Below are 27,449 nucleotides of genomic sequence, written 5' to 3' on the forward strand. Positions count from 1 at the left end.
TTTATCTTCGGATCACCAACACAGAGTGTATATGATACATTGTGCTAATAAATAGATATATAGCTTAGAAACACAAATGACGAAGGAAGACAACTTTTTGACTCGTGCCCTGACCGGGCCTCGAACTCACAATCTGCGGCACCCAATCGCCTAGCCAGAAATATTCGCAGCCTATACCTGCGCCACATCGACGTTCTTAAAAAAGAATATATATTTATTTATGTTGAGTCCGTTTCCATTCACTGCAGATAGCTTACGGATACTAAATTGCGATCAACCCAGCTAGATAACTAAGCCTCGATCACCATTTGTTCAATTTTGAATCCTCATGCACCATCATGCTTCTTGTCAAATCAGGTTAAATTTTGATAAGTTGTTAAGAAGAACTTGTTTTGAGAAGTTGTTTGAAGAAAATACTTTTTTAACGTACTGCCGACAGACGACGTATGCAGTTACTTATCAAGGTCACTTTATACCCCTCGTGCGCTTCCATATCCTTGCCATGTAAAAACAACGTCTGTTTCGTAATTTATGTTGCAAAATAAACAAAGTTAATAGTTTAAAGGTAACTTAGATTCATCACGACAACAGGCAGCTTTTAAAAAGTCACTTCTGGAATATATGTCTCTGGTGAAAGCAAACAAAATACAAATGTAGGTACATTGTTAAAGGGGAGTAACTCGTATTAATTATAAATTGTCTCTGTAGAACAAGTCCCTGCTTCAATACCTCAAAGACTCAAATGAGTCGTATGGCGTTGATTTCCGCCCATCACCAACAACTTGTCATGGCTTTATCAGGCATATTTTAGGACAAAGTTTGATGAAATCTACATAATTATATTAAAACCTTCTTTTTTTTTACTAAATATAAGCCATAAACCTATCATTAGGCCTAATATTGAATTAACTTAATAGGTTTCTATTACTTTCTTAAATCTAAAAGAAATATAAAAAAAAAAAAAAAAAACTGTAAGGGTCAAACGAATCTAAGGTACATATAAATGAAATCTTGGGCACTATAGATTTAAGATAGATAATGTAAAATCAAGCAAATCAATTAAAACTTAATGTCAGCTGAAAGATCATCTTCATACCTAACACTACAATTTAATCTTCACCAAAACGTTTTTTTTTAATTAACGATCATTGCAGTCTTCAGCATTTACAGAATATTGCAGCTATGATTTCAGAGAGTAAGGCATGTATACAAACAATGAAATCCAACTATTTCTCCCATACAGTACCTATATGGATATCTTTATTACCCATACAGTTGAGTGTAGACTAAAGGTTACACAAAGTGCACTCCGAGTGCACTCCGTTTGGACTTGGAGTGCACTCCGTTTGGACTCCAGGTAAACTTGGAGTGCACTCCGAGTGCACTCCAAGTTTACCTGGAGTCCTATCAGGCCCCAATTCTACCTTGGTCCACATGTATCATATGTACCTGTAACCAAGTACATATACACATAATGTTTATATATAGATGTATACTCATATACAATTAGACTCCTTAACAATAAGATATGTGTTACTGTTTTATCTTTGTATATACCATATAATTATGTTGGTTCATTTTTACTTGGTTAACAAACAATGCATCTAATATAATTGATTTTTTTTTATTAGAAAACCCTGTATAAGTGACTGAATAGATATGGCACTTTGTTGAAAAATATATGACAGCATTCCTTTGATTTGAAGAATTTTAACAAGCCACGCCATAAATGAATAGATATTGGGAATAAACAGAAATGTATCTGGCAAGTTGTTTGTGGTCTCTCAAAATGTAGAGTCTGAATGTGTACTGGAACTATCTTGTACTCAAAGTACTACTGTTTTTAATATTTCAAATAATTTACTTCCAACAGTATATATATTACTTAACATACAATACAAAAGAAAGCTTGTTTTTTATCACCTTGATAGCATATTCTGGATCCAATGTCTAGTTTTGTTTAGAGTTTAACATCAGACTTACATTTCCATTTGGTAAACCAACTGTTTTTTTGTTTTGTTATACCTGCCTCATTAAATCCAGGTCATACATGGAGTTCTTTTAACTGTTATGTAAGATACAATCCTCCCCCCCCCCCCCCCCCCCCCCCCCACTCCCCACTTCCAGAATCAATATTTACCTGTATATCAAGCGTGATTACAGGGGTGTGGAGAAAAGACAGACTTGTACACTGACCCCAATAATGACCCCTTCCTCCAAGTTGACCTTATAAGGTGTGAAGATCAGGACAGGTGTACACAGTCATCTAACTAGATAAAGACCCCATTAATTGTTAGATGGAAACTGGTCATCACACCTTACCTTTACCTAGCCTGAGTTTCCTCTGGCCCTGGCACCATATCTGGTGTATATGGTGTCAGGGCCAGAGGAAACTCAGGCTAACCTATATACCAAGTTCATATAGAATATAGGTACAGACTTGTGACTGTCTATATCTGACACTTTTGAAATGATATGATTGTTCATTACTATTAAAATACTATTACAACAACAGTTATAAGTCATTATCATAAATATATAAAAATAAAACATAACAAAAGATATTTTATTTCAAACTGGTACTATTGCTTTGTGTCTTTAATATTATAATGTAAGTATGTATAGAGTATTAGAAGTCAATTATAATGTAAATCACCATAGATTAATATGATTTCCATGTTTGAGTTATAAGTAAATACTTATCAAACATTCCATACACTAACTGCAGCTTACCTTATGATTTTTTTTTAAAGTTTAAACATTTAACTTTATGATTTTATAATTGTCTTGAACAACCATTGTACATTCATGACCTGTATCTGTGACATGTATGAGTGACGCATCGATGATAGATATTGACTGCATAGGAAGAGAAAACGATGTAGTTCCAACAGGTAAGTTTTCCAGGTAAATGGTACATAGGTTGCCAGTGTCTAACTGCCACGGGGCAAATTGTACCTCAGGCAGTTTCCTGTTTCCTATTATGATCCCATTTCCTGGACGATAACAATGTGTACTAATTACGGGTATATGGCTATAGGTTGGTTTTGGGAAATAGTGAATTTACATTTATTATACCATTGGGAATTATACTGATTTTTTTTTTTACTTTAATCTCTTTCTTTACAAAAATTTTTTTAATGCAATGTCTTTATATTTTTAAATATAACAAGATAAGAACTGTGTCATTTCTTAATTTGATTTACATTATTTTTTTCTGAACTTGTATCATTCAACATTTCACCTCTACATACCGGACACCTGCATAAATCGGCCAATACGTTTAGTCTCAATGACTTACAGTTTAGACAGGTTACAATGTTATAAGAAACAGCTTATTTTTACTTTCTAATTTCGGTATAGAATAACTTCATTTCAATAAAGTTGGTCTTCTAAAACCTGTTTACCAGTTTGTTAATGGTTTTACAGCTTATTTTGACATTTCCACCTTAATTATATCGGTATTTCGTTTATAATTTTGGTCTGATTAAGGCCTCTCAGATCGAGAGCTACAATCCTTTCCTTCAGGTCAGGAGATAATCTTACTGTTTTGATGGCCTGAGGCTACACACCCAGCTTTGCACAGCTTCATCATTTGAAACCATACAACAACAAAGATGGACATAGGTATTTCTGTGAACCCAGGACAGTACCTGTAGCTGGCTACTAAAACTCACCTGGCACAGTTCTCGGGTGTGTCAGGCCAGAGTCAGTCATGCATGGCCAATAATAATAGCAATTATAACAGATATACTGTCATTTATTATGGGTAGTACAGAACTACATACTTGTGTGTACATTATGTCAGAACATTATTTTAACCAGGTAATGCTCGTGAATATTTACAGTTGTAAATGTATACTTTTTAACAATACATTTAAAAATGTAAACCTATGTAAACTATATTGATTATGTTTATTTTATAATTACTTGCCTGAACTGAGTACATATCTGTAGTTATATTTTCCTTTCATGCAGAGAATGTCTTATTAAAAAAAACGCATAAGTCATTAAATACTGTAAACTTTCAATATTTTGAATAATCAATAAAATAATATAGATACATTATCTAAACTTCCTTTAAAGTCATGATATGTGTACAGAAATAAATATTCTAATTGAAATAATTTTTGACTTCCTTAATAAAATGAAATACAGTTTAATTACATTTTAATAAAATATGAAATAATAAGCAATTAACTGTCATAAAAACCTGATTATAGCATAAGTTGTATAACTGTATTTTATGGATCTTAATAAATATAGATTTAACATGTAGGCATTATTACCATGTATTAACAATAAAATAAATATTCCTAGTAGACTATAAACAAATGTAAATAGTAATGTGAACAGAACAAAAGTAATTTGTAAAAATCTATTTATTTATAATAAATTATATTGAAAGCATCAAAGTATTAATATTTATATATGATATAGTCTGATTATAGACCCGGGGCAGACATGGTGTCTTATAGGACTCCAGGTAGACTCGGAGTCCACTTGGAGTGCACTCCAAGTTTACCTGGAGTCCAAACGGAGTGCACTCCAAGTCCAAACGGAGTGCACTCAGAGTGCACTTGGGTGTAACCTTTAGTCTACACTCAACTGTAGCTATGTAAGTATCTGTATCTCCTCTACCTATGTGCCTATCTGTATCTCCCATACCTATATGGATATCTTTATTACCCATACCTATGTGGCTATCTGTATCTCCCATACCTATGTGGATATCTGTATGCCCCATACCTATGTGGATATCTGTATCTCCCATACCAATGTGGATATCTGTATCTATCATACCCTTGTGGATATCTGCATCTCCCATACCAATGTGGATATCTGTATCTCCCCTACCTATGTGGATATCTGTATCTATCATACCTATGTGGATATCTGTATCTCCCCTACCTATGTGGATATCTGTATCTATCATACCTATGTGGATATCTGTATGCCCCATACCTATATGGAGATCTGTATCCCCATACCTATGTAGCATATCTGTTTCTCCCCTACCTTTGTGGATATCTGTATGTCCCATACCTATGTGGATATCTGTATCTATCATACCAATGTGGATATCTGTATCTCCCATACCTATTTGGATATCTGTTTCTCCGCTACCTATATGTATATCTGTATCTATCATACCTATGTAGATATCTGTATGTCCCATACCTATGTGGATATCTGTATCTCCCCTACCTATGTGGATATCTGTATCTCCCCTACCTATGTGGATATCTGTATCTCCCATACCTATGTGGATATCTGTATCTCCTCTACCTATGTTGATATCTGTTTTTCCCATATCTATGTGGCTATCTGTATCTCCCATACCTTTGTGGATATCTGTATCTCCCATACCTTTGGGGATATCTATTTCTCCCATACCAATGTGGATATCTGTATGTCCCATACCAATGTGGATATCTGTATCTCCCATACCAATAGGGATATCTGTATCTCCCATACCTATGTGGATATCTGTATCTCCCATACCTATGTGGATATCTGTATCTATCATACCTACGTGGATATCTGTTTCTCCCCTACCTATGTGGATATCTGTATCTCCCATACCTATGTGGATATCTGTATCTATCATACATTGGGGATATCTGTTTCTCCCATACATATGTGGATATCTGTATGTCCCATACCAATGTGGATATCTGTATGTCTAATACCTTTGTGGATATCTGTATCTCCCATACCAATGTGAATATCTATTTCTCCCATACCTATGTGGATATCTGTATCTCCCATACCTATGTGGATATCTGTATGTCCCATACCAATGTGGATATCTGTATCTCCCATACCTATGTGGATATCTGTTTCTCCCCTACCTATGTGGATATCTGTATCTCCCATACCTATGTGGATATCTGTATCTATCATACATTGGGGATATCTGTTTCTCCCATACATATGTGGATATCTGTATGTCCCATACCAATGTGGATATCTGTATGTCTAATACCTTTGTGGATATCTGTATCTCCCATACCAATGTGAATATCTATTTCTCCCATACCTATGTGGATATCTGTATCTCCCATACCTATGTGGATATCTGTATGTCCCATACCAATGTTGATATCTGTATCTCCCATACCTATGTGGATATCTGTATCTATCATACCTATGTGGATATCTGTTTCTCCCCTACCTATGTGGATATCTGTATCTCCCATACCTATGTGGATATCTGTATCTATCATACATTTGGGATATCTGTTTCTCCCATACCTATGTGGATATCTGTATGTCCCATACCTATGTGGATATCTGTATGTCCCATACCTATGTGGATATCTGTATCTCCCTAACCTATGTGGATATCTGTATCTATCATACCTTTGTGGATATCTGCATCTCCCATACCAATGTGGATATCTGTTTCTCCCCTACCTATGTGGATATCTGTATCTCCCATACCAATGTGGATATCTGCATGTCCCCTACCTTTGTGGATATCTGTATGTCCCATACCAATGTGGTATCTGTATCTCCCATACCAATGTGGATATCTGTATCTCCCATACCAATGTGGATATCTGTATCCCCCATACCAATGTGGATAGCTGTATCTCCCATACCAATGTGGTATCTGTATGTCCCATACCTATGTGGATATCTGTATCTCCCTACCTATGTGGATATCTGTATCTATCATACCTTTGTGGATGTCTTTATCTCCCATACCTATGTGGATATCTGTATCTCCCATACCTATGTGGATATCTGTATCTCCCATACCAATGTGGATATCTGTATGTCCCATACCTATGTGGATATCTGTATGTCCCATACCTATGTGATATCTGTATGTCCCATACCAATGTGGTATCTGTATGTCCCATACCAATGTGGATATCTGTATCTCCCATACCTATGAGGATATCTGTATCTATCATACCTTTGTGGATATCTGTATCTATCATAACTATGTGGATATCTGTACCTCCAATACCTTTGTGGATATCTGCATCTCCCATACCAATGTGGATATCTGTATCTCCCCTACCTATGTGGATATCTGTATCTCCCATACAAATGTGGATATCTGCATGTCCAATGCCAATGTGATATCTGTATGTCCCATACCAATGTGGTATCTGTATGTCCCATACCAATGTGATATCTGTATCTCCCATACCTATGTGGATATCTGTATGTCCCATACCAATGTTGATATCTGTATCTCCCATACCAATGTGGATATCTGTATCTATCATACCTTTGTGGATATCTGCATCTCCCATACCAATGTGGATATCTGTTTCTCCCCTACCTATGTGATATCTGTATGTCCCATACCTATGTGGATATCTGTATGTCCCATACCTATGTGGATATCTGTATCTCCCATACCAATGTGGATATCTGTATGTCCCATACCTATGTGGATATCTGTATGTCCCATACCTATGTGGATATCTGTATCTCCCATACCAATGTGGATATCTGTATGTCCCATACCTATGTGGATATCTGTATGTCCCATACCTATGTGATATCTGTATGTCCCATACCAATGTGGTATCTGTATGTCCCATACCAATGTGGATATCTGTATCTCCCATACCTATGAGGATATCTGTATCTATCATACCTTTGTGGATATCTGTATCTATCATAACTATGTGGATATCTGTACCTCCCATACCTTTGTGGATATCTGCATCTCCCATACCAATGTGGATATCTGTATCTCCCCTACCTATGTGGATATCTGTATCTCCCATACAAATGTGGATATCTGCATGTCCAATGCCAATGTGATATCTGTATGTCCCATACCAATGTGGTATCTGTATGTCCCATACCAATATGATATCTGTATCTCCCATACCTATGTGGATATCTGTATGTCCCATACCAATGTTGATATCTGTATCTCCCATACCAATGTGGATATCTGTATCTATCATACCTTTGTGGATATCTGCATCTCCCATACCAATGTGGATATCTGTTTCTCCCCTACCTATGTGATATCTGTATGTCCCATACCTATGTGGATATCTGTATGTCCCATACCTATGTGATATCTGTATGTCCCATACCAATGTGGTATCTGTATGTCCCATACCAATGTGGATATCTGTATCTCCCATACCTATGTGGATATCTGTATCTCCCATACCAATGTGATATCTGTATCCCCCATACCAATGTGGATAGCTGTATCTCCCATACCAATGTGGTATCTGTATGTCCCATACCTATGTGGATATCTGTATCTCCCCTACCTATGTGGATATCTGTATCTATCATACCTTTGTGGATATCTTTATCTCCCCTACATATGTAGATATCTGTATCTCCCATACCTATGTGGATATCTGTATCTCCCATACCTATGTGGCTATCTGTATCTCCCATACCTATGTGGATATCTGTATCTATCATACCTATGTGGATATCTGTATCTCCCATACCTATGTGGATATCTGTATCTCCCATACCTATGTGGATATCTGTATCTCCCATACCTATGTGGATATCTGTATCTATCATACCTATGTGGATATCTGTATCTCCCATACCTATGTGGATATCTGTATCTCCCTTACCTATGTGGATGTCTTTATCTCCCATACCTGTGTAGGATATCTGTATCCCCCATACCTGTGTATGATATCTGTATCCCCCATACCTGTGTAGGCTATATCTGTATTCCCCATACCTGTTTAGGATATCTGTATACCCCACACCTGTGTAAGATATCTGTATCCCCCATACCTGTTTAGGATATCTGTATTCCCCATACCTGTGTAGGATATCTGTATCCCTCATACCTGTGTAGGATATCTGTATCCCCCATACCTGTGTTGGATATCTGTACCCCATACCTGTGTAGGATATATGTATCCTCCATACCTGTGTAGGATATCTGTTTTCCCCATACCTGTGTAGGATATCTGTATTCCCCATACCTGTGTAGGATATCTGTATCCCCCATACCTGTGTAGGCTATATCAGTATTCCCCATACCTGTGTAGGCTATATCTGTATTCCCCATACCTGTGTAGGATATCTGTATTCCCCATACCTGTGTAGGATATCTGTATCCCCCATACCTGTGTAGGATATCTGTATCCCCCATACCTGTGTAGGATATCTGTATCCCCCATACCTGTGTAGGATATCTGTATCCCCCATACCTGTGTAGGATATCTGTGTAGGATATCTGTATTCCCCATACCTGTGTAGGATATCTGTATCCCCCATACCTGTGTAGGATATATGTATCCCCCATACCTGTGTAGGATATCTGTATCCCCCATACCTGTGTAAGATATCTGTATCCCCCCATACCTGTGTAGGATATCTGTATCCCCCATACCTGTGTAGGATATCTGTATTCCCCGTACCTGTGTAGGATATCTGTATTCCCCATACCTGTGTAGGATATCTGTATTCCCCATACCTGTGTAGGATATCAGTATTCCCCGTACCTGTGTTTATATCTCCCATACCTGTAAGTGTATGATACATATATAGGTATAGACCATAGTCACATGTTCATGAAGAATAACGTTATCTACCTAACATTTAAGTGTACGATAATAATAAATTATATCACCTCCCCTTAACAATCTCAAGATTCAAAATTCTATTTTTATAAACTCCCTGATCTTGACCCTAGGATGAACTGTGTATACCTTGTACAGATGGGATTTACTGGGGAAAACAACAACAGAATGTCACTCGCTGGCCACAGGGACATCACACGAATTTCCAACCCAAGGTCCATATATCATGGCATAATGTAGATCGAAACATCAACTCTAGTGTCAACAGTTTTAGATTTAACAAAGGGACTTTACAAATTATTAAACTTTACATTCTAAACCAGAGGGTAGGGATTTCTCCATCGGCAGCACATGTGCACACGTAGTCATTTTCTCCCAGACTTTTCTGGTAACCTATTTTCCGTGTTCGAACACCATCAACAGCACAATGAATGTTAACAAGAGACCCATCTAAGTCAATTTGACCATTTTCGGACCCACCCATCAGCTCCAGGGGTGGTGCCTACCACCAAACTGTTATCCCAACCAATTTAGAATTAATTCAATTAGAAATCCAATAAATTATAGTCAAAAATGTTATTTTCCTATATAAACTACAGTAAAGTTTACCCCCTCCCCAGGGACAAACGTGAGACCCCAGGGTCATGAAATTCAAAATTTTGGTGAAGCACCTTAGGAGTATTTTATTCTGCCTAATTAGGGACCTGAGACGAAATTTTGAAATTTCTGTCAATTTCACCCTCTTTAGTCCCACAACTCAACCTCCTGAGGATTGGGGACCATACAATTCACAATTTTGGTTGGCTTTTAACCATGAAAGCTTCCTGCAATGTATCAATGAAATCGGTTCAAGGGTTTCTTAGAAGAAGTTGAAATTGTAAATTGTTTGCAGACGCATGAGAGACGACAGACAACGCTTGATGCACAACGGACGACGACGGACAAAATATGGTTAGAAGAACCAACCTTTGGGTGATGAAACTTTAGATTTACCATCGACCTATCGGTAATAGAAATTTTGGATACACCATTGACATATCGGCAATGGACACCTTAGATATACCGTCGACCTATCGGTAATGGAAACTTTAGATATACCATCAACCTATCAGTAATGGAAACTATACCATCGACCTATCGGTAATGGAAACTATACCATCGACCTATCGGTAATGGAAACTATACCATCGACCTATCGGTAATGGAAACTATACCATCGACCTATCTGTAATGGAAACTATACCATCGACCTATCAGTAATGGAAACTTTAGATATACCATCGACCTATCGGTAATAGAAAGTTTGGATACACCATTGACATATCGGTAATGGACACCTTAGATATACCATCGACCTATCGGTAATGGAAACTATACCATCAACCTATCGGTAATAGAAAGTTTGGATACACCATTGCATTGACATATCGGTAATGGAAACTTCAGTTTTACCATCAATCTATCGGTAATGTTGACGTCACACATTTTTTTCCGGTAAAATTGTGGATATCCCTGTTCAGGGTTAGAGAAAAGGAAATCTCACCTAGGTAAAATTGTGGATATCCCTGTTCAGGGCAAGAGAAAAGGAAATCTTACCCAGGTAAAATTGTGGATATCCTTAATCTTACCCAGGTAAAATTGTGGATATCCCTGTTCAGGGTAAGAGAAAAGGAAATCTTACCCAGGTAAAATTGTGGATATCCCTGTTCAGGGTAGGAGAAAAGGAAATCTCACCCCGGTAAACTTGGGGATATCCCTGTTCAGGGTTAGAGAAAAGAATATTCCAATCTTGGTTTCGTACTTTTGTGTCAAAGACTCCAAAATGACAAAGGGTAAAATTGCTACATCTCCAACAATGAGTAAATCTTACAATCATTTGAAAACAAGAATAGCCTGTTGTATATTTCTATACAATACCAGAAGTTACATACTTCCCACTATTACCATCCTCCAAAAGTTTGAGCTTGGTTGGATGGTTGGATGGCACAGTGGTAACACACTTGTCTTTCACCTCGGCGGCCTGGGTTCGATTTCCTGACCAGACGTAAAAGGTATGGGGGTGACCTGCCTGACCATGTGTTTTCCCTATGTTCTCTGATTTCCTCCCCAGTAAGACCCCTTGTGCGCTTCAATCTAGGCCAACAAGCGTAATTAATATAAGTTGATATACAATGTAACTTGTTTTGCAATTTTTTTTTTAGCTTCCCTTTTATCTGTTGAATTTAAAGTGAATAAATAATTAATTCTGAAAGAAATTCTATCATACCATGCCTCTTATCTGGTACATAGTTTTTGGTCTTATATGAGAACATTTACCGGTAATAAGAAGAATTTCAACAACCCAGTCGGAAATGTAGCATTGTTTGAAGGAAATCCTAGTTGGAATATCTGTGTGCACGGCAATCTTGATTAAAATCATCTGTCCATGACTTCATTACTACATGCTATATCTTAAAATGGCTTGACAGATGGACAAATGAACAGAAAAATGCTTGGTAAAACATGTACACTATATGTCCCCAAATAAGTTGGGTGGTCAGGTGACACAGTGGTAGGACACTTGCCTTTCACATAGGCGTCGGGGGTTTGATTCCCCGATAGGACGCGAATAGACACAAGGCTATCTGCCCAAGCTCGTGGGTTTTCACTGGCGTCTTCTTATAACGAGGCCTGCACTTCCATTCGGGCCAACAAGCATGATTAGAATAAGTTGTATTAACTTATCAAATTGTAAAAATAAATAAAGTTTACGTTTACACAAGTCATGCAGAGGCTTAATTACCTTATAAAACTCTTCTTCAATACAAAGGCAGTAAAACAAGGCTCTGACAGGTATTACATTTTATTTACCCAGTTACCATAGTAAACAAAGTCCCATTATCAGTACATTGTAATATCCATATCAAAATATCAGCCCCAATTAGCACTCCAGGCCCCGCTTGTATAAAAATACTTAAGTGTTGAGATTTCTTTTTAAAGCAGGGCCAGATCAAACATGTGCTACTCTTTATATTTTCCAAACTATTTAAGATATTTATATTTACCAATACTAAGCAATTTGTATTGAGGACTACAACAATTAAAACAAATCATGCATAACAACTAATATTATATCATTGTGTCAATGTAAATTCTTAGACTTCATTATTTTCCCTTTAGCACTTGACCAATTTCAATTACTTCTTTTCTTCAGTTTTTTTTAGCAACTGGGGCCAGCATAATATTACAAGGAAATCTTGACATTTTTTTCATATATTTTGATGCTGAACAGGTATCATACAGTACCTAATGTAAAGAACAAGATGGCCTTGGGCCTAAATGGTTACCTGAAATGTGAAGTAAGTTTTTGCAATTGGGACAAAATATTGAAATAATCCTGTACACAAAGCAAGATATTTAGTATATGTAAAGCAGAGAAGGCAGGTTTTACTTTTTGAAAGGTTATTTATCTTAAACACATACAGCAATTGAACACTTTTTTTTCTCAAAAATGCCCCTTTCCTTTGTCAAGCAACAATTTGCTCCCCTTTTTAACCAATATGCTTTGTTTGATAAAACAAAGTTGGGGACCTACTTATAAACTGTCGCTGTTTTTTGTTGATATCTTAAACAAAACCCAAGAAGGTCTGAAGTAAAAAAAAATTTCAAAATAAAATGTTCCCTGTGTCAGCCCATCAAGGTTCAAATCAAATAAACGTAGTTCACTATTGGCCATAGAAGCTTTATGCAAATTTGAGATGTAATAAAATTGCTGTATGCATGTGTGTTTTACAGAAGAGATGTGAAAATGTTAATGTATAAGGTGTGATGAATAAAGACAGATCAGAAAGCAAGAATACTTCAATTCATTTAAATTTTATTCCAAAATTCTACAGAAATCAAGTTCGTCCTCAAAATTGGGAATATTGATAAAATCTGTTTTGATGGATATACACATGTATACAACGTATGTGAAAATAAGATGTTTTGTCTGGTAATGTTCCTTCCATCACAGTTATATTGGAACTTATAAGGGTACCATACCAGTAAATAATTTAGTTATATCGTTACACAATTCATGTTCAGTTTTAGAATACAAATCTACATTAAACTTAAGTGTAATGAAATTTTATATTTTTGTATGTCTGACAACAATATTCTGATACTGTAGATGTACATAATTTAGTATTAATCTTGTTTTGGTGATTTTGACACTCTGAAGAATTGTTCTAGATTATGATTGCACTAATTTTAGTTTCTTTACAATGTTTTCTATGGAAAGCATTGTTAGCACACTAATTCATAATTCTGCTAATCTGTTTTAATATTTTGTGGTAAAATTTGAGTGTGCCAAAATCAGTACATATTTATTATTGTACCTTATTGATTAGAACCAAAATTACCCACGTCACAATAAATATCTAAATGTATTTCTGATTGACAGATACATGGTACATATCAAACATAGTAATCTATATACAATTATCATCTTTGGTTGAGGTGAATATGGATTTCTATTAACCCAAGGATTGCTATTTTAACAGACACAAAGGTAAACACTATCATGATTCAAAAGTTATCAAATATCCATAATCACAAAAACTGAAGATGATAAATAGTTTTTGAATTAATTATGGATTCTCTGTTAATTTAATGATTCATCAAGGAAATTATCTGTATCTATATAATCTACCGTATCATTACCCACATCACCTTGACAACGACATCATAAATAATAGTCTGAGGTCACGAAAGTTATATCAACTTCACCCGAAGTCAATATCACAAAATATTAGCTCAACATGTGATTGTTCTTGTCCAATCACAAATGGCCAAATTCACAACAGTCTTAATTGTAATGATATGAATTGTTATCCACAGCACTGACTGTTCTATAATTATCTGAATAAATAGCTATAATCTTGTTACTTTGATCCATAAAAACAGAGTGCATTACATAAACATGATCAATCACCTTCACTATAACAGTTGATGGGAAATAACTACCAATAATAGGTTAAAGTTCAATATATCTTTGGAATATCACAAAGCTGCTTGTAACATTCTTGTGCATGTTTCTGACAGCGTCCATTGTTATTTCATTCAACGAGGGAAATAATCTGACCAAAGGTAGGCATCCAGAACACTTTGTAAGGTCAAAGTTTCCTCTGTCCAGTACTTTCTGTGAGTTTCCTTCGTTTTAGAGATTTGTTCTTCGGGTTGTCACCAAAGAGAGGTCATGATTCCTGTCAGGTTGTCAGGAAATCCAAGGCTTTCTCTCTGTCCAGATTGTTTGTGACTAATGCTTCTTTGATTCTGTCATGGCTAAAACCCAATTCTTTGAACTGTTGGAACATATCTAAATATTTCTCAGCCTGAAAATAATGAAAGTATTTAATAATTTCTTTAGAGAGTGATGTGTTCATTCCTCATAAGTTTCAATTTTTATCCTAAGAATCAACTTCTTTAGCATGACAATTTCTTATTAATCATTACATTAGAAGTTCTAGTATACTGGTACTGCAGGCAATAGTTATATTCAAAATTATTTAATTTTTCTTCGTCAATCAACAAAAGAATCATTTTTTTCATTTTTGTTTTTTGTACCTTGATTATCTCTGGTTGTCATAGAAACCATTGCCATAACAACTTACCCGGGTGAGGTTGTTGTTATAAAGAAGTAAAACCATTTCTGCATGGTGGGTGTCAAATCCTTTCTCAGATAAATTGTTCACTCCACAGAGGTGGTCAATCACCTAACAGCGCCAGACAATAATGTAAATAACATTGTTAAACAACATTAATACAAGGAACTTCAGAATCTTACAAAATTAATGCACCAATTTTCCCATGAACAAACTATCTTGTCTCTCACCTGGAGACTGAAGTAAGAAAGTAAGATACATTTATTTCCATGCCAAATTAGGATAAAATCCAATGCAAATTTACAGATTTCTTTCATTCTTAACGATTGCCTTCTATCTATACATCATGGTCCAGGAATTATTATATACAACACATGCTAAATTTTGTCTAGATGTCTTTTTCAGTTTAAGACTATAGTTTGCCTTTTAAAGGCTAATAAGATTTTCACTTATTCAGAAATTATTTTGTTATTCAACTAATAAGTACAAAATCTTTGATTATTAAGACAAGGGTTACAATCCAAATATTCCTTTTAAGAAATGTTTGCATTTTTTACTTACTTATAGCTATATAATATACATGTATATACATGTATACATAAGCCAAGGGTGAAGAGGAATAGGTGGTTCATAGCCCTTTGCTGGCAAACATGTATACTGCATAACCACTAAAGTTTTGAAAAATTAGATAAGAGACATTGAATTTACCTCTTTTTCATCTTTCCCAAACTTCTCTACTGCACGAGCAGATCGTGGTTTTGAGAAACCCATACTGACAAGATTGTTGACTGCATGCTGAGCTTCCGGAGAAAGACGAAGGTAGGGGTCAACCTCAGACGGACTGGCAAGGTCACTGCTGCTGCTGCTCTTAGAGGAAAATGAACTGGGGATGGTTTCTTGATTACTGGGAATGGTGACAGGCAGAGGCTGGTACTTGTTCCAACTCTGTAACATTTCATTACACTATTCAAAATATGAAGTCAAACTGCAGCCGTGATCTCATTTCTGGATGGCTTAAAAACTGAAGAATTATAAATTAGATCCTGATTTAAAGTAATTTTTTTTTTCAAAATTCAAACGATCAAAAGTCTTCAAGGAAATCTGGTACTTAATGTAAATGACACACTATACCATGACAATGGTACCTCCAGAAAGTCTTTAGCTGTATATAATGTCCAGTAATTTATTATTACATGTATACATACCGGTATATATAATTTGCATCATCATATCAAATCCAACACAAAATTTACCAGAAATGTTGATAGAGATATCAGTATTAGGAATCAGAACCGAATCTCAAATTTAAGAAACATGTAGTTAAAATTTGGTGATGTGAAATTTTAAGTTCGTATACGTACAATAGAGTCGATATCGATCATTCCCGAGAAAATTCTTGCCAGCTATGAAATTTGATTATACCTGTTTAACTGTACCTTTACACAAACTTTTCATTATAGTGAATAAATTTGGAAAATTTTCTGTGCTAATGAGAATTATATTCTTTTCAGTAAAACATCCGAGAACAGTTAAACCTTGTTAGTCCAGCAATGATTCATGACATATAGATGTACCACTGTCTACATGATTGTAAATATATTGAAAGTTGCATCAAGCTATTTCTAACTATTTGATTGGAACAAGCATTTTTGTATTCTGTCTATAAGCTATAGTCATTTGAGGTGGACTAACAAGGTTCTACTGTATATAGACCACCACCAGTGAGCAAGGACTAGAGTGTGCATGCATGTACAGATATTCTACATCAAAGACTGTTGTATACGTATTAGTTCATAACTTCATATAATCATGATTTTATAAATAAAGACAATTTTGATTTCACATGATAAATAACAGATTTTTATTATTTATTCCTGAAACATTTCTGAATAAATATTTGTTATTTCATTTATCCTGCATTGAACAACCTCTTTTACATTCAATTGCAATCAATAATCAATTGAATTAAATGACATTGCAATTAATTTGGTATTCGATAGCCAGGTTTTGAAAAATATAATTTATGGCAACAAAGAAAAGTCCTTAACACTGAATTTAATATATATCAATACATTGTCTATTGTCTATTGTCTATTGATCAAAAAGCATGTACAGGTACCTCCACTACTGTAATACACATTCACTGAATATACACCCAGGTGCGCATGCCCTATACATATTTCATTATGTGGGTGATTATAATTTATATACAGTACCTGGAAATTATAATACAATGTTTTATAACTAATTGATAAATATAATTATATGATGTTACATTGGTAAATGTGTGTGTGTACTAGTGATGGGATCATAAATTAAATGATAATATGATTGTGAAACAAAACCCAATTTAACGATGCCTAAATTAACATTTTTTTCATACATTCATAGTGGAATTATAATTCTTCATATTATTTATGAGCTGGATAATTTAGAAAAATGTTCAACTCGCACACTAAAATGACTTCAAATATATTATCCATGTCATAAATATAAGTTGAATGAGTTTTTGTGTTTGGTAATCACATATACAGTATGTATGTACATCAATTAAAAGAAAATGCTATATATATATATTTAATCAGTCCTTTTGATTTGATAAATATATACATTTCACAGCCTAGAGATTTCAGATTCAAACTTAACTATCATTGTAACAAGAGAATCATTAAACCAAAATAACTCTATAGAACCTATTATAATAGATTATGTGCATCTCTGATTACGTGGAAACAGAACTGATTCCCATCACTAGTGCGTATCCAACAGGTGAGAGATCCCTAGTCAGTACTTACATCTGGGTTTACTTCACACATGACTGTCAGATCCTGTGAATAACAGTCACACTTTCACAGTAAAATTTTATCTGTATGTCACATACAGTGGTGAACTTAGAACATGGCCTACCAGTATATATGTAGCCTGGGTTTACAGTAGAGTGGTGAACTTATATATTTAGAACATGGTCTACCAGTATATATGTAGCCGGGGTTTACAGTAGAGTGGTGAACTTATATATTTAGAACATGGTCTACCAGCAATATGTAGTCTGGGTTTGACCTCTCTAGAGAAGGTGATTTCACCGTGGATCTCAATTTAATTATATTTAATTACAGATGTACCAAATTAATCACATGAACAAGTCACCTATCAAATCTCATTGAGACATGTCTTAAATGGAATGATTCAGTCAACATTTTCACATAACACATGTAGCTAAAAGAGTTTGAACTGGGTATATTATGAATGAATTCCTTCTAAAACCGAAAGGGTTCGCGTTGCAATTGGATGATACCGGTACTCGGTACGGGTATACCGAACCGATACTCGCATCACAAAATACTCATACACACTTGTTTTGAAAAGTTCGACTACCTTTATCAATATTTGTAAGAAATCTAATAAAAGCATTAAAATCTGATGCAAAAAAAATAACAAAAACTGTTATTTTGTTCAATAAATGTTTCCAACATTTCCCAAAGCGATGTAGAAAATTTACTGCCAATTCGATGTTAACATTGATCCTAGCTTTATCTATAAGTCTTGTATCTAAATGATTCATGTTAGTTGTGTGTGCAGTGTTGAAATATATATAGTTTGAAAGCACTTCCGGGAAAAATTGCAATGCTTTCACTGCATATATGATGTACAAGAGATTAACTTGTTATAACTCTCCTGTATCTATTTTACATTTTGTATAAAGGTCGTGTTCGAGCTCGAGCTCGCACACACATAGAAAGTCAATGTGAATGTTGCCATCTTTTTACCTACCTATACAGCTCACACACACAGAAATTCAAGATGTATGTCCACATCTTTTTACCTACCTATACAGCTCAAACACACACACAAAGTCAATGTGAATGTTGCCATCTTTTTACCTACCTATACAGCTCACACACAGAAAGCCAATGTGAATGTCCACATCTTTTTACCTACCTATACAGCTCACACATAGAAATTCAAGATGTATGTCCTCAACTTTTTACCTACCTATACAGCTCACACATAGAAAGTCAAGATGTATGTCCTCAACTTTTTACCTACCTATACAGCTCACACACAGAAAGCCAATGTGAATGTCCACAACTTTTTACCTACCTATACAGCTCACACACATAGAAAGTCAAGATGTATGTCCACATCTTTTTATCTACCTATTTAGCGAGAACACATAGAAAGTCAAGGTATATGTCCCCAGCTTTTTATATACTTGTATATAGCTCGAACATTAAAAACAAATCTTCATTGATCTCCCTTACCTGTTGTGAAGATGGTCGAGGAGGTGGAGATCGAGAAAACACTGGTGAAATATTTCGTGTATTGTCATAGTCATGAAGGCCTATATTATTTATGCCTGAAATATCAGGTGAACTCAGAGCATTACGCATGCCACTTTGATTTTCTCCAGGTTCCGCGATCGTCCCAGCTGTACCTAGGCCATGTGGCATCACATTTACATAGTTGGGTCGATTCCGACGTGGTGTTGGAGAGTCCAGATTATTCCTGCAGTATTTGTTCGCATCGAAACTCACTCTGTTGTCCTGTAATATTTGCACATTTTCATAAAGCGAAGCAGAGTCAACATTCTCATACAGAGGAACATCTTTTTGGTAGTTAGAATGAGGTACTGAGCTAGCCTCTTGTGCAGAATGTCCTGCTGATGACATACCATTGCTTCCAATAGGTGGTAATGGAATTCTTCCAGTAAGAAAATCCTTTGTTTGTGATATTGGCGGTAAATTTCCATGATCTATTATTGAGGTTGCTGTTTGACCCTCACATTCAGACTGTTTAGTATCTATTTGCACATACTCCCCAGCCTCTGCCGAACGATCGTGTGAACCACTCACTAACCCATTAGGTGGGCAGCCTACATTATTAGTCTTATTGGAATTGTTTGAATTTACATTTTCGTATATGCTCTCAGTTTCTGATTGGTTAGTCTTACAAGAATTTGTATCTGTCGTTTTTGCATTAGGGTCTGTGGTAGAAAACACACTCTTTAATTCCTCAATATCATTAAGTGTTTGGCGCTCAAACATGTCAAAAGGATCGTCCACATTTTCAAACTGTGAAACATCCACATTTTGACTAGAAGTGTGTGAGTGCTGGCTGTTTGCGTCTGTATGGATTGGTGTTGGAGTCAGTATTTCATTTCCTTTAAGTCCTGCCTTTAGAGGCTGAAGTGGCATTGAACTTGCAGAAACTGGTCCAGTTCCTGCCGCCGCAGATTGACCACCAGGCAATGAAGGCCCAGAACTCTGGTGGGATGCTAACCATTCGTCTTCAGGCTCCGAGTCATCGGAACTTGATCTCTGGCTTTCCTGTTCACGAATCTGATTGGCTATTTGTTTACGTTCTTCTTCTTCCCGTTTCTGTGCCTCTAACTGTCTCTCCCTTTCATGAGCCCACTGAAGGACGCCCTCCTCTATTTCAAATGAGTACTGGAACAGCAAGGAGACATAACTAGAGAAAGTTAGTATGACTCACAATACCTATTGCTAGATGTTAGGTACTGTGTATGATCTTGTTAAAAGTCATGAGTGAGAAAAATGCATGTTTAAAGCTGCAATATTTATTATTTGTGTATCATTGATTTTAACATATGGCATTTGATATAGCTGGAATATAGGCCTGAAGGATGGTTTGAAATATATACACATTCCTGTGAAGTTTTGGGAAATTCTGTTTTTAGTAACATTTAATTCAACCTTTGAACAAAACTTAAGAATGGTATGTTAAATAAGCAAACAAATTTTCATCAAAATTGTCAGTATAAGTAATACAGGACAGTTGGACAATAGATCAGACCGACAGATGGGTGCATGAATAGACATGGCAAAAACCTTAATTATGATACATTTTTATTGAATTCTTGCCCATCGAGCCAAAATTCACACTAGTGCATCAGGTGTAGGTCCCTTACACTATCTACCTGTTCATGTCTTGTAGCCGCCACCCTTGTTTTCCTCATGAGTGTGGAAGGCAGCTGAACCTGTAACAAAGAAATCCACTGTGAAGAAACACTCAAAAGTATTGTCAATCAACATATATGTCTTTGTTGATTTATTTACAATACATGCATATTTAGATATGATAAATGGAAAAGTCTAAATACAGTGGTAATTGTGAAGTTAAATATTTATGTATTTAATGTAACTATAGCATTGAGAATATTATATAAATTTCCATTACATATGAGATCTATGAAACAATTCAAAGATTTCATTTCATTGACCGTCTGGCACGCTTAAACAATTTTACAAATCTCATTTGAACTATTTAAGTTTTATTGCAAATAATTCTGAAAACATTTTATCAGACTGGCTTGAAATCCATCAAGGTTTAACTACTATTCTTTCCAATCAAAGTCTGTGAAACCATTACTTATTGTGATCTACAGCCAACATCAGCTTTTCTAGATCTTAGTAAAGGAGTGATATGACCTTCATATACAGGTCAAGGTCATTGTCCATGTCTGATATCATGATTCTGTAGTTTGTTGAAAAAGTGAAAAATTATTTTACTTCCAGTTTATACATTACAGTAAAAGTTGTATTAAAATTTCAAAAGAATTATAAATGGTACCTTTGTTGGCGGTTTAAATGCAGAACTGATCTTGAAGGGCACCCCATCTAGGTAGGATATAGATGAACCATACACTGGAAAATAAATCCACATAATTACCAGTAGTCTACTTAGGCAACAGGGTGATTGAGACACCAGTTGAAACAATATCATGAAATTTGACCTCAAATTGAATATGCCTGAATGTGAAGAGATTAAAAGATAATTGATCATGAACTAGTCATAATAATGTTAATCAAAGTAATACTTACATTTGAAAATATTGTGTTTGTCCATCTCCTGTCTACAAATTTGGGGTAAACAGTGCACTTGATGGCTTGTTGATATCTGTTTTCCAAAACAGATTTTTTTAAAAACAAAGATGATAGAGAGCAATTTTAGAAAAATGATTATACTGACCTTCACTATTTTCTCGGTGGAAGTCCCTGTAAGCCATGGTGGACACAATATTTCTGAAATCACAAAAACAAATAAAAACTTTTGTTAGCAATATTTCTTTACAATAATAAAGACATCTTGAATGGTGGAAAAGACATTATTCTCCCTCCTGTTACAGGTGTAATTATCTATTTCCGATGATGAGAGGCTTGTGGCATTACATGGGCAACATCATTTCCATAACGAAAACATAAGGGACATGAAGTTTAAATTACAAGAGACTTAAAACTGATGAAGATCTAGCGAAAAAACATGTACACTGAACTAAAGGCATATTCCATGGAATAGAAGAAGTCAATATATAAATATATTGTAAAGAAAAGCTTTTAATGAGCTCAGAGTTTACATTACTCTTTCCTTCATAATGTCTTTGCCCCCAAAAGACAACGGACCACAACCCAAGTTCTTTAGCTTTCAATCTTCGATCACTTTCACATGGAGTGATATCAACAACACAAAATGTGTAATAGGAATTAATTACTATTGGCCAAATGAGTAATAAACTAGCTATATACTGTACATGTAAGTGACCTCAAGCTCTACAAGCAAACGTACTACCACTAGTACATTGTGTATCAAACGTACTACCACTAGTACATTGTGTATCAAACGCACTACCACTAGTACATTGTGTATCAAACGTACTACCACTAGTACATTGTGTATCAAACGTACTACCACTAGTACATTGTGTATCAAACGCACTACCACTAGTACATTGTGTATCAAACGCACTACCACTAGTACATTGTGTATCAAACGCACTACCACTAGTACATTGTGTATCAAACGCACTACCACTAGTACATTGTGTATCAAACGCACTACCACTAGTACATTGTGTATCAAACGCACTACCACTAGTACATTGTGTATCAAACGCACTACCACTAGTACATTGTGTATCAAACGCACTACCACTAGTACATTGTGTATCAAACGCACTACCACTAGTACATTGTGTATCAAACGCACTACCACTAGTACATTGTGTATCAAACGCACTACCACTAGTACATTGTGTATCAAACGCACTACCACTAGTACATTGTGTATCAAACGCACTACCACTAGTACATTGTGTATCAAACGCACTACCACTAGTACATTGTGTATCAAACGCACTACCACTAGTACATTGTGTATCAAACGCACTACCACTAGTACATTGTGTATCAAACGCACTACCACTAGTACATTGTGTATCAAACGTACTACCACTAGTACATTGTGTATCAAACGTACTACCACTAGTACATTGTGTATCAAACGTACTACCACTAGTACATTGTGTATCAAACGCACTACCACTAGTACATTGTGTATCAAACGTACTACCACTAGTACATTGTGTATCAAACGTACTACCACTAGTACATTGTGTATCAAACGTACTACCACTAGTACATTGTGTATCAAACGCACTACCACTAGTACATTGTGTATCAAACGCACTACCACTAGTACATTGTGTATCGGCTGAAGAGAAATTCCCGCTAGCCTAAGGCTCTCCATTATTACATTTTATACTGAAATAAAATGTAATATTTTGTTTACACCACTCCTACTTAAAACCGTTGCCAGCTAAAGCAACCTGCTATTTCTCAATTTGGAACCGGCTATTTCTTTTCTCTTGACACCATATATGTAATACTTTATTCAACAACTATTTTGTAAAATCTATCTCCTGTTTAAAAATTAACAAAAAATAATTATCAATACTCAACAGAAAAACGGGCAATATAGTGTTATTTTACTTCAGGAAATCACACAATTAGAAAAACGTTTTACTTATAATGGACAAACTGTACATGTACCAATTATACAAGTGATTTGATGAAGATCTATAGGACCTACACTGTATATATATATATATAATATCGATGAAACTTTAGGGATTTATATGATTATATCCAGATTATGTCTAATATATCATATGATTATATCCAGATTATGTCTAATATATCAATGAGATGTCAAAACAGTAAGTGCAGTATATATACAGTAACATAGTCATTCTGCACTGATTTCTTAGTTCAGGATTCACGAAATAGTAAACACGATATCTTCTAGGAAGTGTCAGATACAACAATGTATCTAGCTAGCCGTAACATAATAACATCGGCTGAAAATCGAGTTTCGTTTTACATCTTTGTTTACAAGTCGAATTACATCTCATTCAAGTAAAATTTCAATTCTCAGTTTGTCTTAAATACTGTTACTTAAAATGTGTGTCGATTCGGTAGTTTGGCGATAATTGCAAACATCACAGACACGCCATCTTCATCCCTTACCCTGGTTCTGTCCCTCAGTGTGTGCAGTCGTCCTCCATGTTTTTCTATGATGTCATCGTCAGCTGTCATGTCCGAGGGGAGGTAACTCTGATTACAATAATTTTACTCATACAGGTAACGCATTGAGTCACCGCGCTGTTTACTCTTTAAGGCCTGTTTGAGAACCTTGTTAGTTTATTTAATTCAAAATTAGACTATATACAGTACATACTGTGTGTACCATGATTATACACAAAAAAATCGTCTAAATGCATCTTTTTGATAAAATTAAAAAAAAAATAAAAAAATGACAAAACAATATTCCATGGAAAGTAGGCCTAATAGACAATTTTGTAGCCCGAGTTTCCCCTGGCCTTGTCACCATGTCTGGTAAAGGGGTAGCCCGAGTTTCCTCTGGCCCTGTCACCATGTCTGGTGTAGGGCTAGCCCGAGTTTCCTCTGGCCCTGTTACCATGTCTGGTGTAGGCATGGTGACAGAGTCGGAGGAAATTAGGGCTAACCATTCTATAGCATTTTTCAGGCAAAACTCAGTGACATTCTAGGTATCCTAATACATAAATTGTGGTCTTGCCATGCATGATTAAAATCCGATGCTAGTGGAGAAAATGAACTATGATAGAAAATAGGTCGGTTTTCACGTTCCGGTGAGTTCATTCCCTTTACATTTAGTAAATAATGTACTTCAATTTTTAAAATATTTTTAAGAGGGATTATAAAGAGATATATGGACAAAATAAGCTATTTGAACTTAACTAATGTTGATGCTTGATATGTATTTATTCTTATTTTGGTATATTTTGGAGCGGACAACTATATATAGATGGTCCAATACTAATATACATGTAACTGATTGCAATATCTGCTTTTATTAAAAATCAAATGCACTTGATTAAAAGTGACCTTGACATTGGGACTACGGAACAAGAATTCACTTCGGAAGTTTTGTCATATCTAAACTTACCCCGAACTCTGTATAATAGGATTAATCAAAATTAATTCAGTGTCATAAATCACGTGGATGTACTGGATTGGTCAAACTTCTATCAGAATCAGCATGAAAGTGATGTTTTCGAACATGGATATTCAATCAAGCTAATAGAGCTGAAATTGTCCAATATTGGTGCTATTTGATAAGAAATGTTACTCAGTTTCGGAGCAGAGATAGCTATTGTGGTAGCGGAAAAAATATTTTGACACTTTGTAAATTCCTTATATCCTATAAGTGTTAAATAAAAAAATAGACAAAAATCCTCTACAACAGCATCTAGAGCAGTGGAAGCTTGCCAGGCCCGTAAATTATGCAGAATCAAATAGTATCAATCAACTTTAGTGAAAATCGAAATTTTAAGTATGGAGTGTTAGCTTAAGGTGGCTGGAATGATTGGGGAGGGCAGGAAATATAGTTTTGCAATTATAACCTCGTCATTTTCTACCGGACGTTGACAGAGGAAAGAGAGTTGTTCCGATTGATAGTGTTCTTACTGAATAAAGGGAAACAACTGGTATAATACAACATGACCAAATATTTTCCGATGAGATCGATACCCCATGCAGTGGCGTATTTCCAATATTCCTCTGAATGGTATTCAGAATTTATATAGCAGAGTGGCGCAGTGGAAGCGTGCTGGGCCCATAACCCAGAGGTCCGAGGATCGAAACCTCGCTCTGCTAAGTTGTTTTTCTGTTTTAAAGCGACATCACGGTAACATATTTATGTGTACTATTATCGTTTTATTATTGCACAGATGTATTAAAAATGATAATAGGATTTCGCTGAAATATGAACATACAATGTAAGAACATATAGATGCTAATTGATAAATAAAATGTTCTCAAGTATAGAAAAAAAGGGTATTGGGGTGGGGGTTGGGAGCATAGTGTAACATTTGACGAAGTGTTGTTTTGACACGGAAATAGAAAATAGGGTCCCCATAGCGGCAAATTATATGTATAATATAGAATAAATCTGTAGTGTTTTTCGGATTGAATTTGTTACCTTTAATTGTTACTAATCCTGTCGTCTTTTCCCTTTCTTTATTTCCAATTTATTTTATCTTATTATCAATTTGTGGTTTAAGTAGGGATTTAGTGTATACAATACAATCGAATACAATACAACAGCATTTGAATCAAATGGATGGTAATTCCTTGTGTTAGGATTTAAGGAGTTTAGATAGACCAAGGGAAACAACTCTTACTTTACGACAGAGGATTTTTCTGATGCAATACTATTGAAATGAGATCGATATGTCCTGTGGCGTGTTTCCGATACTATATTGAATAGTGTTCTATGTATCTTGTCAGTACATATAGCAGAGTGGCGCAGTGGAAGCGTGCTGGGCCCATAACCCAGAGGTCCGAGGATCGAAACCTCGCTCTGCTAAGATGATTTTTTTACCTGTGTTACTAAAATGTTCTCAAATAGACAAAAGAGAAGAAAAGTCAGAAAGGAAAAACAAAAAAGAGCCCCAATAGAGGCAAATTTGATATATGATGTAATATAAAATTTTCGAATTGAGTGTTTCGCCTTTGTTACTTATCCACCGTCTCTTCCCTTAAATATAATTATTTACTCTGGTACATACGTACGTTTACTGTAGAGGCAAAGCAGAATACATAATATAGACCATGTGAAATTTCCTTTATTTACAATATATTAAATCTTATTATCAGTTTTTTTGCTTTGGATAGGGATATAGTGTATAAAATACAATCGAATACAATCAGTATTTTTTTTATTTTATTTTTTTTTATGTTTTTTGTATTTTTTTTTAGAATGAAATGGATGGCAAGTATACATACAAGTTCAAGGGAAACAACTCGTACTTTACGACAGAGAATTTTTGTGATGCAATCATTTCCACCGTAGGTAGCCACGCAGCAGAGTGGCGCAGTGGAAGCGTGCTGGGCCCATAACCCAGAGGTCCGAGGATCGAAACCTCGCTCTGCTA

At 35.5% G+C, this 27,449-nt stretch overlaps 1 protein-coding gene and 3 non-coding genes across 7 annotated transcripts; 3 read left to right on the forward strand and 1 right to left on the reverse strand.

Moving 5' to 3' along the window:
• Window positions 1–12,380: 12,380 nt before the first annotated feature.
• LOC117334323 (ubiquitin-associated protein 1-like) lies at window positions 12,381–24,601 on the reverse strand. Of its 4 annotated transcripts, none has more exons than XM_033893864.1 (9): window positions 24,499–24,601; window positions 22,166–22,218; window positions 21,767–21,840; window positions 21,114–21,173; window positions 19,438–20,622; window positions 17,971–18,003; window positions 15,884–16,120; window positions 15,185–15,286; window positions 12,381–14,905 (listed from the first exon to the last, which is right to left on the reverse strand). In XM_033893864.1, exons 2-9 carry the CDS (start codon window positions 22,200–22,202, stop codon window positions 14,780–14,782), a joined length of 1,854 nt encoding a protein of 617 aa, XP_033749755.1. In that variant the 5' UTR covers window positions 22,203–22,218; window positions 24,499–24,601; the 3' UTR covers window positions 12,381–14,779. The 4 variants fall into 4 exon arrangements, with proteins under 4 accessions (XP_033749755.1, XP_033749754.1, XP_033749756.1 ...); XM_033893863.1 differs by lacking the exon at window positions 24,499–24,601 and adding an exon at window positions 22,551–22,769; XM_033893865.1 differs by lacking the exon at window positions 24,499–24,601 and adding an exon at window positions 22,556–22,767.
• Window positions 24,602–26,097: 1,496 nt separating this feature from the next.
• Window positions 26,098–26,169, forward strand: Trnam-cau. Its single transcript has one exon. It is a non-coding gene; the product is annotated as a tRNA-Met (tRNA).
• A 640-nt stretch (window positions 26,170–26,809) lies between these two features.
• On the forward strand, window positions 26,810–26,881 carry Trnam-cau. The gene has a single exon. It is a non-coding gene; the product is annotated as a tRNA-Met (tRNA).
• A 496-nt stretch (window positions 26,882–27,377) lies between these two features.
• Window positions 27,378–27,449, forward strand: Trnam-cau. The gene has a single exon. It is a non-coding gene; the product is annotated as a tRNA-Met (tRNA).

This window comes from Pecten maximus, chromosome 9 (assembly GCF_902652985.1).
Source record: "Pecten maximus chromosome 9, xPecMax1.1, whole genome shotgun sequence".
NCBI classification, from domain to species: domain Eukaryota; kingdom Metazoa; phylum Mollusca; class Bivalvia; order Pectinida; family Pectinidae; genus Pecten; species Pecten maximus.

What these genes read in the sequence shown, in the direction of transcription:
- LOC117334323 (XM_033893863.1), bottom strand. An exon ending in CGGCTACAAGACATGAACAG is followed by an intron (nt 20,623 to 21,113) that starts GTAGATAGTGTA and finishes TTGCTGTTCCAG; the next exon opens with TACTCATTTGAAATAGAGGA. An exon ending in CTCGACCATCTTCACAACAG is followed by an intron (nt 18,004 to 19,437) that starts GTAAGGGAGATC and finishes TGTTATTCACAG; the next exon opens with GATCTGACAGTCATGTGTGA.